Source organism: Pipistrellus kuhlii, unplaced genomic scaffold (assembly GCF_014108245.1).
Source record: "Pipistrellus kuhlii isolate mPipKuh1 unplaced genomic scaffold, mPipKuh1.p scaffold_m20_p_2, whole genome shotgun sequence".
Taxonomy (NCBI): domain Eukaryota; kingdom Metazoa; phylum Chordata; class Mammalia; order Chiroptera; family Vespertilionidae; genus Pipistrellus; species Pipistrellus kuhlii.
In genome coordinates, this window is record NW_023425515.1 from 163,472,343 (window position 1) to 163,488,589 (window position 16,247).

The window sequence follows — 16,247 nt, forward strand, 5'->3', positions numbered from 1 at the left end:
CTACTATTTACATTAAACTATCAAAACAACAGTGCATTAGATTTAGAAACTAGTGATCTATGATGGTGATGATGGAAGATTTGGAGGATACTTTAACAAAAAATAACACTTGGAAAGACACTGTTAAATACAAAGTCCTTGATGACCTACCCCATCTTGTCTAGTTGGGGAGATAAGGCCTAAGCACATGAAAGAACTGCTAAGCAAGAGTTATATAAATAAGTACTCTGTCTCTTATATAAGGGTCAAACAATACAATACATAGACAGAATTAGAGATGTAGGCTTTTTTCCCCTGGCCTGGAGAACTGTGTGGTCAGCTAATATTAAGTCCTTTGGCTTGCTCAGGTACAAAATTAGCTGCTAGAAAAGCACAGACTAAAGAAAATTTAAAAGGGTGTCATTGTAAGTTGTTGGATATTGAACATGTCCATCTGGCAAAATGAATGTTTTTTTCTACATTACTGTTTGGAGTTTAATATTTATCCCAGAATTACTTATCTTCAAAATCTATTCCCATATGAGATCCAGACATTTGGCTAAATAACTGAGGATCTGATGTTTAACAAAATCAGATACACATTGAGCTTACAGTCTGGTGGTGAATAAACATTTATCAAAGAATAATGGAAATAAAACAAATAACCTGATTAAAAATGAGCAGTAAATCTGAATAGATATTTTTCCAGAGAAGACATACAGATAGCCACCAGATACATGAAAACATGCTCAACATTGTTAAAGATCTGGGGAATGCAAATCCAAACCACAGTGAGAGATCAATTCACACTTCTTAGCATGGTTAGAATTCTTTAAAAACAAAAAACAAGAAATAACAAATGTTGGTGAGGTTGTGGAGATAAGGGATCTCTTGTGCACTGTTGTGCAACCACTATGGAAAACAGTATGGTTGTTCCTTAAAAATTAAATACAGAACCTCCATATGATTCAGTAATTTCACTTCTGGGTATTTATCTGAAGAAAGCAAAAGCACTAATTTTAAAAATGCACCCCATGTTCATTGCAGCATTATTTACAATAGCCAAGATATGGAAACAACCTAAATGTCTATTGAAGGATGGATGGATAAAGAAATTGTAATACACACACACACACACACACACACACACACACACACACACACACAATACAGAATATTACCGTGTTTCCCTGAAAATAAGACATGCTCCGAAAATAAGACCTAGCGCATGGAAAGATAAGGCATCCTCTGAAAATAAGACCTAATGCAACTTTGGGAGAAAAAAATTAATATAAGACACTGTCTTATTTTCGGGGAAACGGTATTTAACCACAAAAAAAAAAAAAAAATGAAATCTTGTCATCTGAGACAATATGGATGGATCTGGAGGTCATTATGCTAAGTGAAATAAGTCATAGAGATAGACTAAATTAAAAAAACCAACAAGCTAATAGATATAGAAAATCAATTGGTGGTTGCAAGAGATGGGATTGGGGACAGGTGGGGAAAAGGTGTGAAAATGTTTTCTTTTTTTTTAGTTTAAGTAAATTGAACAAAAATTTTTAAAAATAATAATGCAAATAGAAAGCAGAACAGTGTTTGGAGGGATTGACTGCTTAAGGAGCACTGGGAAATTTCATGACGATGGGAATATTCTATGTCTTACTTGATGGTTACATGTGTGCATAAACTTATCAAAATATATTGAATTGTACATCTAAAATGGATGCATTTTATTGTATTCAAATTCAATGAAGTTAATTAAAAAGGAATAACTCAAATACATGTAAAATAGCTATGGTAAGTTTCACATAGGAGAGTTGCTTGAGCTGTGAGAACATAATAGGAAGAATTCACATAGACAAGGAGGAGATGATGATGAGTAGAAGTAAATTAAGTGAAGGTTGGGATTAGTGTCAAGGGAAAAAGTGTAAAAGACAGAAATAAAAGTATGTGCCAAGGTCTCGAGGTGGCAAATTGTGGAAACTTGAAAAAGGTCATTGTGTTGAAGTACAGAAAATGAGGGAGTGGATCCCTAGTCGGTTTGGCTCAGTAGATATAGCATCAGCCCGGAGATAGAAGGGCCCTGGGTTTGATGCCTATCAAGGGCAGTACCTAAGTTGCAAGTTCCCCGGCCAGGTGCATGCAGGAAGCAACCAATCAATATGTCTCTCTCACATCGATGTTTCTCTCTGTCTCTCCCTCTCCTTTCCATTCTCTCTAAAATCAATGAGGGGGAAAATATCCTTGTGTGAGGATTTACAAAATGAGAGAGTGGAAGGTATACGATGGAGCAGGCAGGCAGGTAGGGCTAAACCTTGTAGGCCATTATTAAAGACTGACCTGTATCCTAAGTACAGTGAAAAGCAGTTGAATTTCTTTAACTGGGGACTTGGGGTGTTGAGAGTGTAATGAAATTGGAGGAGCTAGGGTAGATTCAGGAAGACTTCGCTAAGATTATTGCAAGCGGCCTGGACCTGTAATTGTGTGGTGTTGATGGAGAAATGTAGACAGAACTGATAAAGTATTTAGGAGGTAAAAATGACAGTACTTGGTGATGGATTGAATGTGAAATGAGGAAGGCAGTAAGGGCTGCTTGGTTTATGGATAGCATATTAGAGTGGATGGTAGTGGTTTTGTTTACTGAGATAAGGAACTCTGGAAGAGGACCAGACTTTTGAGGACTGCATGCAGGAAGAAGGGAGTGTTTATGTTGTACATTTTGAAAAAACTTACATCAAATAAACTGAAGGTATCTTTAACACGGAGTTCAGCAAGCATTTATTGAGCCTTTTGTGCAATTTGTGCTATGCTAGTTGTTGTAGGGGGTACCAGAATTTGAAGTGAAGACCTTTGGATTCCTGAAGCATCTTCACAAGCCACCTACATGCCTTATGGAGCTGTAGCACAGCAGCAGACCCATGCTGTTTCCCTGGAGTTTTGAGTAAAACAGGCACCAATGCTTTTGTTTACGTTACTGTGTCTCCTCCCCCCTCTCTCCCTCCCCCTCTTCAGCCTTCCCCGGCAGGCGAAACAAACAACTTTCCGGAAGCAAAGGCGCCCCACAGCTGACTAAATATCTGGAGGTGGTAAGCTGGAAGCCGCCTCCATATGTGTGTAAAGCACGTTGACATCTGTGAGTCTGTGACCCGGTTCTCACGTAGTCGCCACGCGATTGGAACCGCCTCGCTGAGCTCTCTCCGGGGGGCGGCGGTCGCCTGTCGGAGGTGTGGGCGTGGCGGCCCCTGGCCAGATCCGGGCTGGGCGGGGCCGGGAGCCCCAAAGCCCAGCCTTACGTGCCCCCCGCTGGTGGCCGGCCCTCCCGCCTCTCCCAAAACTGGCCTGACCAATCGTCAGCCTCCCACCTCCTACAGCAGGTGCCCCATGGCCAATCGCCAGGGGTCTCTTTGCCAGGAGCGACAGGCCCAGCCAATCGGGGCGGCCCGTAGGCCGAGCGGGGCGGGACGGGGCAGGGTAGGGGTGAAGGGGTGGCCGAGAGGCCGGCTGGACCCGGCCACGCCGACCGCCCGGGAGCCCTGCGCGGTGGGGAGCGGAGGGGTGCTTGCAGCGGCCCCGGCTCCCTCCCCTGGAGGCACCGAGGGCGGGGGCCTGGCGAATGGCTTACTTGCTGGCCAGTTGCGGAGTGAGTAGACCGCTAGGGTCCGGGAGAGGGGCCGGCCCTCACCCCTGAGCGCCCGGGGCCGTGGGCGCCCAAGTCGCGCTCTCCTGCCTCCTGCCCGCGCCCTCCGGGGTGAGTAGGACGACGTGGCCGCCCGGGCCTCTTCCCGGGCAGCACTCACTTCCTCGCCGCAGGAGTTGGAGGCTGAGGTTGGGGCCTCCTGTTCCACCCAGTCACTCGCCACCAAACCAGATTGGGGAGGATCTTCTCTGTTTCGATTCATTTTTTGGAACTCTTCCTTCGAATGCTGTCTGAAGATGTTTATTTTAAACACAAAAGTTAAGCTTTCTCTTAATGTGAAAGCCTAATTTGACCAGTAGCCCATTAATGGAATCTCCAGTTGCGGGCCATTTTCTGTTTTATTTTTGGGATTGTGTTCTTACCTGGCCTAGTTTTGGGGTTGTGTAATGATAATGGGTGTTGTGTGTGTGTGCGCGCGCGCGCGGGTTTTGTGCTTTTTGGGTAGCTTGTGCAAAAATATTGAAAGCTTTGGAACAGTTGTATGGGGCTAGGTTTAGGTTCTCAGCACAGCTTAGTTATGGAAAGTTAAGAATAATGAATAGACTAGGAAGCATGTTTGGAATCATGTATTTTTTTTGTTCATACTCTGTTTTGCTATGAATCAGTGAGAGATGTATTGAACTTCGTTTTGCTAATTGGAAGTAATGTGGTTTTGCTTGTTGATTAAATTGTTTACTTCTAGCTATGTAGGAAATTAAAAATCAAGTAATTATTTTCCAAGTTTCAGTGGAGAAACTGAGAGGAATCTTATAATAGTAGTTGCTGTTTTAAGAGCTTTTGTAGGGAATTTTAACTTGGAAATTCTCATCCACTATCTGTGAATCATCATCTCTCAGAATATTGCCTGTATTGAACTGAGCAGGTGATAAAGCCCTTTAATGAATAATATTAACATATCATTTGCTTTTACTTAATTAATTTTTTTCCACTTTTGTGCAGTCCAGCAAGAGACAGCTGAAATAAAGATACTGTATTACCTTTCCTAGCACAGAGAAGATATAAACCACTAAACAGATTTTTGTTCTGAGAGGCTTAAATGGGAAATAAGAGGTAACAGAGAAGCTGGATCTGTTTTCAGATCGTCTTGAGTTTGGTTTTCACAGAGATGACTTTATCAGGTGCTCCTCCATAAAATAGGCTGCAAAGGTTATGGTCACATCCTTTTTGATATTTCTAAAGTTCTGGATGGTATGTGTTGTTTTTTTTAATGTGAAAAGATTGTTTTTGGTGTGATAATCTAACCACTTAACTATCCACAATTGAAACGAAGATCTGCAGAGAATTTAGTTCAATGTAAATTTGGTTCAGCCAGAAAGAGCATTGTGATACTAACATATTCTGCTGATTGGAAAATCTGGTGGTGGCATGGTTTGCAGTTTATTGCTTGAGAAAGGGGGTATCAGACTTCTATTCTAAAAAGCAAATTCTAGAATGTCCCTGGAGAGATGTCAAGTTCTATCAGTATCTAAACTAACTGATACTTAAGGGCATTCTATAGAAGAAGTTTTTATGATTACTGTAATGTTCTTAGCCTAAAATTATATTTGGGAAGATTTTTCAGTAAACATTTAAAGATTACATTTGAAGGAATAGTTCTTAGGCTGAAAATACAATAAAGCCAAGCCTTTCATAGCTCTTTTTTTTTTTTTTTTTTTTTTTTTTTTTTTTTTTTGTCTTCCCACAGCCTTTCCTTTCTACTTAGAATTATAATTACACATAATTGTGTCAAGTGATAAATTTTCCATTTGTTCCTTTAACACACAGCTTGTGTATTATTTTTTCTTTGTTACTTTTTCCTGTTTTTCATCAGGCATAGCAAGTTAGAATTACTCTTGACCTTTGTGTGCTACAACAGCACTTGTTCGTATCTCCATATTACATCCTTCACTAGATTGCACTCTACGTTTTTTTTGTTCACATATCTGATATCCAATACTTATACTCCAGTCTCCTAGAGACCAGAGGTCCTTATTCCTTGTTGTATCCCCATAGCCTTTGTCCTTAGTCCAGTCTTGGCACATAGTACTCAGTGCTTTTTAAATGGTCAAAATAGGTCACATCATTTCCTAAGTGTGCAAACTTTTGGCTCAGTTGCACTGGAATTAGGTTTATGCCTGTAAGTTAGAAATGTTTCCTAAGTCACCTTTCCTCTCTGAAATCAATAAAAAAAAATTATATATATATTTTAAAGATGTTTCCTAAGTCACCAAGCTCCCTAGTGGCTGCCACACTTGAGAGACAAGATTGGAAAAAATGTTTAAAAACTATGTTATAAATGGTGAGCAGATTTGCAGTTATGCTGCCCACCCCCTCAGTTTATATGACCTCTAATGTAGTTGAAAGAAGGCTAATAGCAGTGCCAGCACAAACTGATTCTGTGATAGTATCATAGGAAAAAGAGTTTGTTGCTAACTAGAGAATTAGGGGAGACTAATTGGAAGGGGTGAAACGAGCTCATTCCAGAAGTTTAGGTAATGATTAATTATATTTGCTATTAATCTGTAGTGTCCTTGAAGATATCCTTTGAAAGTGATGATAGTACCTGGCACATAACAGATATTCAGTGAATATTTGTATCACGAAGGAATAGTAGTGTTGCTGAGTGTGTGTGCCTGCACATGTGAGAGAGAGGATGTCAGGGAGAAAGACTGACCCAAACTTGTCCTTTCTCCATTGGAGTTCATTTATTTCAGGAGACACAATTACGAACTTTGCTTCTTTATTGAATGAGCGACTTATTTATTTTTTCCAAAATGTGCCATCGAACCAAGTTATTCTGCGTACTCAGTTGTTTGTATTCTGTGTATTCCAGGGTTTAAAATCTGCTTGCATTAAGTCTTTCTCAGTTTCAAGGTTACACTAAATTATAGAGTTTATTATTGTTTTAACATTTTTTTGTCATACCATGGAGGACTTGGCTGCCATTGGAACCTATAAGTTCTTATTGCCTTTACTTAAATAAAATGAACTTTTTTAAAAAAGTAAGTGGACGCCAGGTTTTTCCAATATGGTGAGGTGTTTACTCACCTTGTTCATCTGAAGATATGACTTCATAGAATCCCGAAATTGGAAGGGATCTTGGAATTTTTATTCAACCTCTACCTATTTCTATAGTGGAGGTAATAGACTCAGAGACTTGTAACTTGCCCAAGGTCACACAGTTAGAGAATAGAACAGCTAGGACTAGAGACCTATGATTCTTGCTCTTTTATTCTTTTGTTAGAGAACTAAGGTGCTGCTCTCCGACCATGGTTTACTTAACTCCCCAAACTCCAGTAGTTTTTCCAGGTTAGCTGCTAATTTTGGTTTCAGCATCTGTATCTGAAAAATATCATCTTATACTTCTCCAAGAGAATGTTGTTCCTCATTTTGGCATCATCCTGTTTTCCAGTCTCTCTTGGTGCTTATTCTAACCCCGCATCTGGGAGATACCTGCCTTTCCTGGTTATTCTCCATTTTCCTGCAGGTTCATTCTCTGCCTTTCTTTGCTCTCAGCTTCAGGAGGCTGACCTTTACAGCCTGTGTCACCTGGCATCCTTTATCCTCTGGCTTCTGGTTAGAGTTAACGGAAGATGGAAGAAAGAGAGAAACTTTGCAAATATTTAATCTTGCTCCTTTTCTGATTTGATGCTTTTCTAGCAGTGGCTATTTCCTACAACTAGAGTGTCCTTTGAGTAGCTCCTTTGATTGGTCCATGGTTAACATTGTTTCCTTCCTTCTTCCTTCAGTTTAGGATGAAGAAAGCTACCCAGCCTTTTCCTAATTTCTGAGCACTTCAGCATGTCTTGTTAATTTCCTAACACTACCCTCTTCTAGTCACATTAAGTAGAAATTCAGACACCCATCTCATTATGCTGTTTCCAGTGGGGCCCACTGCTATAATATTATACGTTCCCCCTTCCCATCTCTGTCCAAATCCTGAACTCAAAAAATTACCTCTGTGAAACCTTACTCATCCCCTTTAACTTTCTCCTTGGTATCTCTTAGTACGTACTTTTCTCATAACACTTATTTTACCATGCTTGGACCAGTTATTTGTAGATAAATGTTTATCTCCTCTAATGGATTGGAAACTTCTTAGGGCAGGGTCTATATCTATTTTATCTTGGTTTTCCCCAAATCGCCCAGAAGATACAATAATCATAAGAGATTCCTACTGAATAAATCATTGTAACGCTGAATTCTAAGCCCAGAGTAATATGTGTATTACTCATGAGCACTGCTCATGAGATTTGTCACGAGAGAATGAGTTCTTAGAGGGACAGGTTAGTTGTCATTGCCAGGTCTTACGATACCTTGCCTCTTATTCAATTTTTCATTTTTTCTTAAAAACTTTTAATTAGCCTTTAAAAATTCAGTATCCAGACTTATAAAATAAAGCATTTTTAATAACTAAGTTTTTTTCATTAATACTTTATTTATGATCTGCAAGAACTTCTTATACTTGACTACCTTTTGTTTAAAAGCCAACAAGTAAACACATTTCAGAATTTCTTATTTCATTCACATTTAACATTTTTGTTGAGTATTTGCTGTAAGCCAAGCACTGGTCAGGGGGATACTGTAGAGAACAAAACAGGCCCTGAATCCATGGTTGTATTTTAGACCATCTTGATAGATTTCTGACATGAATTAAAGTAAATCAGGGTAATTTTGTATTACACTTTAAACAGCTTTAGCAATAACTGAAACTGTTTCCTTCCATTTGATATTTACTGGAAGCTAAAATCAGATATACAAAAGCTGTTTTGGTATATAATTTTTAAAGGATGAATGCCAAACCAGTTATAGAATTTGTTGTTCTTATTTCATGGTTATTGTTTTGGTTGGTTTGTGTGAGATAAAAAGCCTTTTAGGACTAAATGACCCTTGGTCTGATTAGTGTATCATTTGGCTCCTTTGGGTATTATTTTTCTATGTGATATTTTTCTATACAGAGATCCAGTTTTGTTAGAGGAATATGTGAGGCTTTATTTTTAAAAACATAATCAGATTTTCAATAAGGACTATATTATGAATGAGAATTTTGCAGTTATTTCAAAACTTGAACTACTAAGATACACAGTTTAAGGATTTATGCGTTTAATGTGAATTTCTTCTAGTTAATCATAGAGTAAATTTTCAGGAAACTTACCTAAAACATTTTTTTGTGTGTGTGGATCCCTATAAATATTGAGACCTTTTGCTTTCCAAAATCCTGTTAAGCTGAATGATAGGCAGTAATCTGAGGTTGGAGAAGGGAAGAATGTATTTTTTTCCATCTCATGCTGGTAAGAACTCATTTAAATCCTGGAATGACTTACGGTACCCTCTGCCTTTTAAGACATTCCTGGTAGCCTGACCAACTAACGTGTGAAAAGAAAAGCTTTGACTGGTTGCCAATGTCACATAGTCAGACAGTGTTTTGTTGGGAATTACGTAGGAGGTATTTTTGTTTTTTTATGAATTTGCTTTTTGAATGTTGAGTCATGATTATGTTACTGGCAGGAAGGATGTGAGGGAAAAATTACGTATTCTGCTTTGTTTTCCCAGCATTTATTCTAGTATAGTGGTGATAGTTAATTTTTAAATGCTTTTTTGCTAGGTTGTACTGTATCTATAAATGATGTTATAAATTCATTATGCTACATTTTATTTTGCTTGGAAAGGTGGATCTGAGAAGCTTGAGCATTGCCAAATTTACTTTCTTAAGACACTTTAGCATTTGTAGATAATATTAAAAGAATAATGCTGATAATTTTGGAAGTTGAAAGTTAGAAAAAAAAATTTTTTTATATGTTTTTATTGATTTCAGAGAGGAAGGGAAAGGGATAGAGAGGTAGAAATGCCAGTGATAAGAGAGAATCACTGATGGGCTATCTTCTGCATGCCCCACACTGGGGACCAAGCAAACAACCTAGTCATGTGCCCTTGACCAGAATTGAACCTGGGACTTTTCAGACAACAGGCCGATGCTCTATCCATTGAGCCAAACCAGCTAGGGCAAAATTAAAAAACAAACAAACAAAAATAAATATATCATCTGTGCAGTTTCAAAATATTTTTTACATAAAGTTTTTGAATTAAAATAAATGCATACTTATAAAAAAGTCAGATGACATGAATATATAAAGAACTGTCTCAAGTTCCCCCGTTCCCTCCATCCCACTCCCCAGGAGTAACATATATGCTTCATGTGTTTTGTTTCCGTGTGTGTCTCTGTGAATAAAATAGTTTTTTAAAATGTAACTTCTCTATTACTCATGTAGCAAAAGGTGAGGACTAAGTTAATATTAATTGACTTGAATTCAGATGTGTGTTTGTTTGCTTTGTACATTCAGAATCTATAAACTCTTGTTTAATTTTAAGTATTTTACTACTTTCTGAAACCTCTTAAACAACTTATATGCTTTCTAGACCTTTATATCTCTAAAATACTAGTTACATCCTCTTTATAAAGAGAGACCATATAATTTCTTGGCCAAACTGGGGCACTTTTTAGAGTCAGGAGGTTGCTAATAATTTTGCTGAGACAATAGGCAGAAACAGGGACTGTTTCAGACAAACTAAGATATTTGGTCATCTTATTTATAAACTTCCAAGTTTTTGTTTTATATAGTTTTGACAACTTTTATATGGCTTTATTAAATAAATTTGGAAAGGCTTTTGGAAGGACAAGTTATCAGTGATTTAAATAGAGGAAGATAGTACCAATTCCAAACCTTTTTTGTGTGGGTGAGTCACCAAATCACTTTATGGAATCAATACTAGTGGTTTGTTCCATAAGTCACAGAATGGTGTCAGTGTTAGATGAAGAGATCATAAAGAATAAGCAGTTGTGCAGAAAGTTGTAATTAAAGTGCATAAATTTTGGCAATGGAGTCTGTAACTCCTTTCTCTTTGGCAAAGCAGTTCTTTTTGTCCCAACTATATGAGCAATTCAGATTTGTTTTGTGGTGTGTGTTTTTTAAGCAGAAACTTAATGTTATGCATATTGTTAATGCATATAATGCATGAGCTATTTTCTCTGTAAATTTAAACATAAAAGATTTTGCTTTTCAAAGAACTAAAGTATTTTCAAAAATCAGATTATTTTATGAGAAAAGAAAAGGCTTTCTTAAATATCATTTGCCTCTGTTAACAAGGTAAAAATTCAGTGCTATTTACCTTTTGTGATTCAGGCATAATACCAGTACTTTTCTGAACATCTCGTATGGAATTTTGTATGTGTCCAAGACTGTACTTTATCACTGTTTTGTCTGTTCATACTTTTTGATTACTATTATCTTCTTCAAAGTTAACTTACTGTTCATTTTTTTAAAGGACTATTAAATATAACTTATATTTATATCCTTTCTTGATTAAAGATCTCTATTAAAGTTGCATGTTTTTGTGTTACTATTTAGTTATTAGTTCATTTTGTTTTTTTAATCCATCAAATATTCATTTAGTTCTACTTCTGTATGTTAGATACCACTGTAAGCCTTGGGATGCAGTGGTGAGTCTTGGTTATTTATCATTCCAAATTAGACAGAGGAAGTAAAACACCTACTGTTGTGATATTTTACACATATCCTTTCATTTTATCTTTCCAACAACTTTGAGTGGAGGAAGTGGAGTAGAGAAAGTGGAGTTGGAGAGAAGAACTTCACCAGTATATTCACATTAATTGGTTAGGATAATCTGAACTCCAAATGAATCAATAGCTGGGTGTTCTTTAGAATTAAAATAGGGAGCAGTTCTTACTCTTTCCTTAGCCAAAGTGAATAAACAAGAGATATTAAGGATTATAAATGTTTCTAACTTTATAATAATCCAAGGAAATCACAGACTAGTATTCTCCACATAGAATCATGGTTTTATTACTATTTCTGGTTTCTTTAATATGCTTCCCCCCTCCCTAATCAATAAGCTAGGTTCTAAATCATTTGGTAAGAAGACAAAATGGTGTATTTTCTCAAAAACAAAACAAAACAAAAAAAAACCTACAACACAATTTGTTAGCAAATTTCTAAGGAACAGAAAGCCATTAAGTTTGGAGTTCTTTTTTTTTTCTTTCCTTTTTTTAACTTGCCGTTTGCTGTTCAAGTATCTACTTTTCCTCTGTATAACTACAGATTTTCCTCTTATTATTCCTTTAATTATTGATGTCACACTCACAGCATGGTAACTTTCTATTCTCTTTTTTCCTTACCTTTATGGAAGATCAGTACCACACTTGCTTTTTTCCAGTCTTCTGGTATCTCTCCAGTTCTTGAATTTTCAAAAATAATTGTAAGTGATTCAATTGTAAGTATACGCTATACTTCTTTCATTGGATGAAAGTGTACCTGTGATGCATGTCATCTGAAATGGCTAATTGTGAACATTAACTTTCCAAATACTCATATTTTAATCAAAATGACATTTCTGCATAGTTTTCATTTTAATTTTAGGCTTTGTAGCTTTGCTAATTTTTAACAATCATCTGCTTTTGTCTGGATTCATGCCATTTATTTTTCATTGGGAGACTTGTTTTTTGGGGGGTGGAGGGGAGTGTTTTTCCTTTGTTAAAATTTTAATCTGTTATTTCCTTTTACAGTTCTACTGATAATTTATTCTATGTTATTCTGAACTTTTCTATGAGACTGGCATGGAATAATGTCTCTATTTCTAATTTATTTTTCTTTTCTCTTTTTTGCAATGTATTTTTACTTTATAACAATTTTGTCTGCACAAGAGAAAGCACTGAATATAGCCAGGGTACTTAGTCCTTAGTTTTGCTGTGAAATAAGATTTTTTAAAAATATATATTTTATTGATTTTTTACAGAGAAGAAAGGAGAGGGATAGAGAGTTAGAAACATTGATGAGAGAGAAACATCAATCAGCTGCTTCTGCACACTCCCCATGGGGTATGTGCCTGCAAGCAAGGTACATGCCCTCGACTGGAATCAAACCTGGGCCCCTTGAGTCTGCAGGCTGATGCTCTGTCCACTGAGCCAAACTGTTTAGGTCTGAAATAAGATTTGATATGTGAAAATAATTACTCATTTGTAAATTTCTTTTTATAATGTTATTCATCTATAGCCTTTCTCCTTGTGCTATTCTCCTCAGTTCCTCAAATTACCTGTAAGTTTCTTATTTCCTGATTCTGACCTCAGAAGACCTTAAACCACCTTTTATCACCTTTCCTTCCACTATTCATTACTCTTTCTCTGTCAGCAGGAATTACATGAACAGTTCTTAATCTTAAAAATTGCCTCCTGTACTATTTTAGATTTAATAAAAGAGTCTCCCCAAAGTAGCTGCAATTAATGTGTACTTCAGTTTTAAGGACATACCTTGCAATACCCCCCTTGTTTTTAAAATGGAGGTGATGTGTTCAGTTGTATGTATATATAAAGTATAAATAGTGTTTAATGTCCCAACTCAAGTCATCAATAGGAATTCATTTAATTTTGCTGACATTTGTTAGCTTTGAGAAGTACCTTCTGAGAAAAGTGATACTGCTCAACATAAGTATTAGAAAGGCAGTAGGGAGTACTTTCATACGGTTTTGAGGCAGTATGATATTCTTCTACTATTTTTGAAATTTCCCTTCAGTTGGGCCAAGATGTGTGCCTCTGTGTATATATTTTAAATTAGTTACATAGATCCTGATATAAAAACTTTATATATATATATATACACACACACACACACACACACACACACACACACACACACTTTAGATTTCTTTATTAGCAAAGTGTTTTTAAAAACTAGAGACTATTTTGGTTTAGCATTATTTGTCACAAGTAATATTTTTTCTTTGCATAGAGTTCTCATTTAAAGATTAGATTTAGATTTGATTTCTATTGCAGTTTTTCTAATTTAACTTCTTTTACATAACAGGACATTTCATCTTTAATTCTCTATATTGGTTACATTTAATTTAAACTTTAAATGAATTTAAACAGAAATCAGACAGAGCTATGGCTCATCAATATTATAAATTGGGGAGCAGCAACCTCTTGGGTCCCAAGTGCCAAAAGTGCTACAGAATCACCTCAGTCACTGCTGAAGGACATAGACAAATGAGAAGAAAAGAAAGATGTGAAGAGAGAGAGGAAGTTGGAAAAGGGAAGGGGAGCGAGAACAGAAAGGCTAAAGAGAGATGGTCATAAAGAAGATGGCTACCATGGCACTAGTATTTGCCACATGGCTTTAGTCAGTGCCACAACAGTCATTAACACTGAGCTAGTCCTGGAGGTATATTGTTGAATGGCACAGTTCCCGCCCTCATGGAGTTTATTTGATAAGTCAATTACTTAAATATTTAACTTAGATAAAATGTGATAGATGTTCAATAAGGTGAGTAGAGTACCAGAAAGTACATCTGCTTGATTCTCAACCTGCAGATTGAGATTTATTTAAAATATATAGGTTGTTTAATTAATTTGAAGTATGAAGTCACACTGTCTTAAAGAGTCTGCCATGTTCTAAGTTATTTTCAAAGACAGACCACTATTAACATAGTAAAGGACTATATTGTATTTTTTATGATCGGTTTTAAAATCAAACTCCACTAAAGAGGATATAAATAAGTGTTGAATCTTACATTGTAAATGCTGAATGGAAAGAGGAGCAGTTATGACTTTAGAGAATTCTTATGAAAAAGTTTGTTAGGAGGTAATAAGTTCCTTGTATTTAGATACTCAAGCAAAGATATTAGATGACTTTCAAAGATATTATAAAAGTCACTTCTATGAGTGGGAGGTTGAACTAGGTGGCTTTGATTCTATCTATGTACTATAAGTCAATTTATAGTGAAAAGTTGTATTTCTTCTAGTGCATTTTTCAAGATTTGAGAAAATTACTATCTGTTCCTTGTCTGTGTTACTGATAAATTTGTAAACGCTTTGTCTATGTTACTGATAAATTTGTAAATGTCATTTTATTGATTGCATGTGGGCAACTGTATATGTAGATTTTCTTTTTAAAGTACACCAAAGATTTATGGATGACTGTGCAGAGGAGTTTAGGCCAGTTCTGAGATTTTAAGCTAATAACTGTTGTAATAAACCTTCTATCATACATTTTATACAGAAAGATGGGTTGCTGAGTAGATCTTTGACTTGGATGTTGTGCCATTTGGAGTTTATTCTGACAGTGTAGGAATGTTGTGGCAGACTAGAGGTAGGACTGAGAAAAGAGCCAAGGTGAAGTTCAAAGGGTTGTTTTTGAAGAATTAATTTATGTGGGTTTAAATCTCAGTAATTTGAATCTAATTTGTTTCTGTGTATTAACTAGAGACTTTTAGTGGTAAGGATTGTTTAAAAGGGTAGGTTAATTAGATTTTACAATGGTAGTTCTAAGTGGATTCAAAAGAGGGAAAGTTCTTAGAAATCACTTTCTAAGATGCTTCACCTTTTATTCATTTTGAATGTGCCGTTAAACAAGAACAATGTATTTAGCTGATTTTAACTGGGTTTTATCATTAAATTATTGATAATATTATATTGCTTTGTAAAACAAAACAAAAACCAAGCCAAGCAGTCCTAATTTTTTGGGGTGGGGGTTAGGGGATGGTACAGTAACATGGAAATAACTTACTCCTTTCTAAGAATAGTATAACAGTCACTCTGAAATGTGAGATTTATCCTTCCTTTCCACACCTGTTATTATCATACTGCACATAATAAGTGTTTCTAATAGGAAGCTTTTTGAGTTACCTTTGAAAATGAAGCTACTTAGCCACACTTTTATAAATATATCTGGATTTTGCATACATAGTTTATGATTTTTCCCCCTTATGTTTTGTTTTTATATATGACATCTCTCATTGGGAAGAGGCTTTCCAATACTAATTTCAAGCAGTTTCTTTACATACATGTAAAAATGTAGGCATGTATGTAAAATATAGGCAATTTATTGCCTTTGAATTTGAAAAAGAAAATGCATTGATTTTCCCTTGGACTAAATAGGTTTTTGTTTTGTTTTGTTTTTATTGTTTTGATTCAGAATTTAAATTTCAGTTTAGGAAGAGCAACAATACTAATAGTAGTAATTGATAGTGTTAGTAACAATATGTTCTTAATAGAGGTAGTAGCTGCCACATTAATATTAGTAGGAGAGGCCACCTATATTTGTCAGGTAAGAAAACAGCAGCTTAGAGAGACACAACACCTGTTAGTGACTGAGCTGCAGTTAGAAACCAGGTTTGCCAGCCCATTGGTGTTTCCATAATACTATATCATTCAATCTGGTGTTTAAGATAATGGCTGTGGAAGTGCTTCAGTAGTGGTTAAGGTATTATGCAAAGATGAGGAATTGGTGTAATAAAAAGAGAATTCTGACCTCAGTTTACCAAAATGAAGAATGTGAAAATGATCATTATATGTTGGCCAAAGGTAGGGAAGATATGACAAGTGAGAGTCAAGTATATAGTAGGTTGACCCACTATTTTTCACCCATTTACAGAGTTTTGTGGCTGGATTGGAATGTGATATTAGTGGTTCCAGACCCTTATTTCCCAGTTTAACTGCAGGACATCTGAGCATGCATATATGGCAAGCTGATAGTCTTGTTCAAACTTCAGCTGTTTTGTCTTTTACACCCACAATTGA

At 36.3% G+C, this 16,247-nt stretch overlaps 1 protein-coding gene across 17 annotated transcripts in view; it reads left to right on the top strand.

Moving 5' to 3' along the window:
* Positions 1-16,247, top strand: part of OSBPL9 (oxysterol binding protein like 9) — a 113,225-nt gene that overhangs the window by 52,740 nt on the left and 44,238 nt on the right. For 7 of the 17 annotated variants that reach the window (XM_036447259.2, XM_036447258.2, XM_036447261.2 and 4 more), the window contains exon 5: positions 11,864-11,947. The exons of 2 other annotated variants lie outside the window; for them this stretch is intronic. In XM_036447259.2, the coding sequence (XP_036303152.1) occupies positions 11,864-11,947 (84 nt within the window). 8 more of the 17 variants (XM_036447254.2, XM_036447253.2, XM_036447266.2 and 5 more) reach the window with 6 other exon arrangements.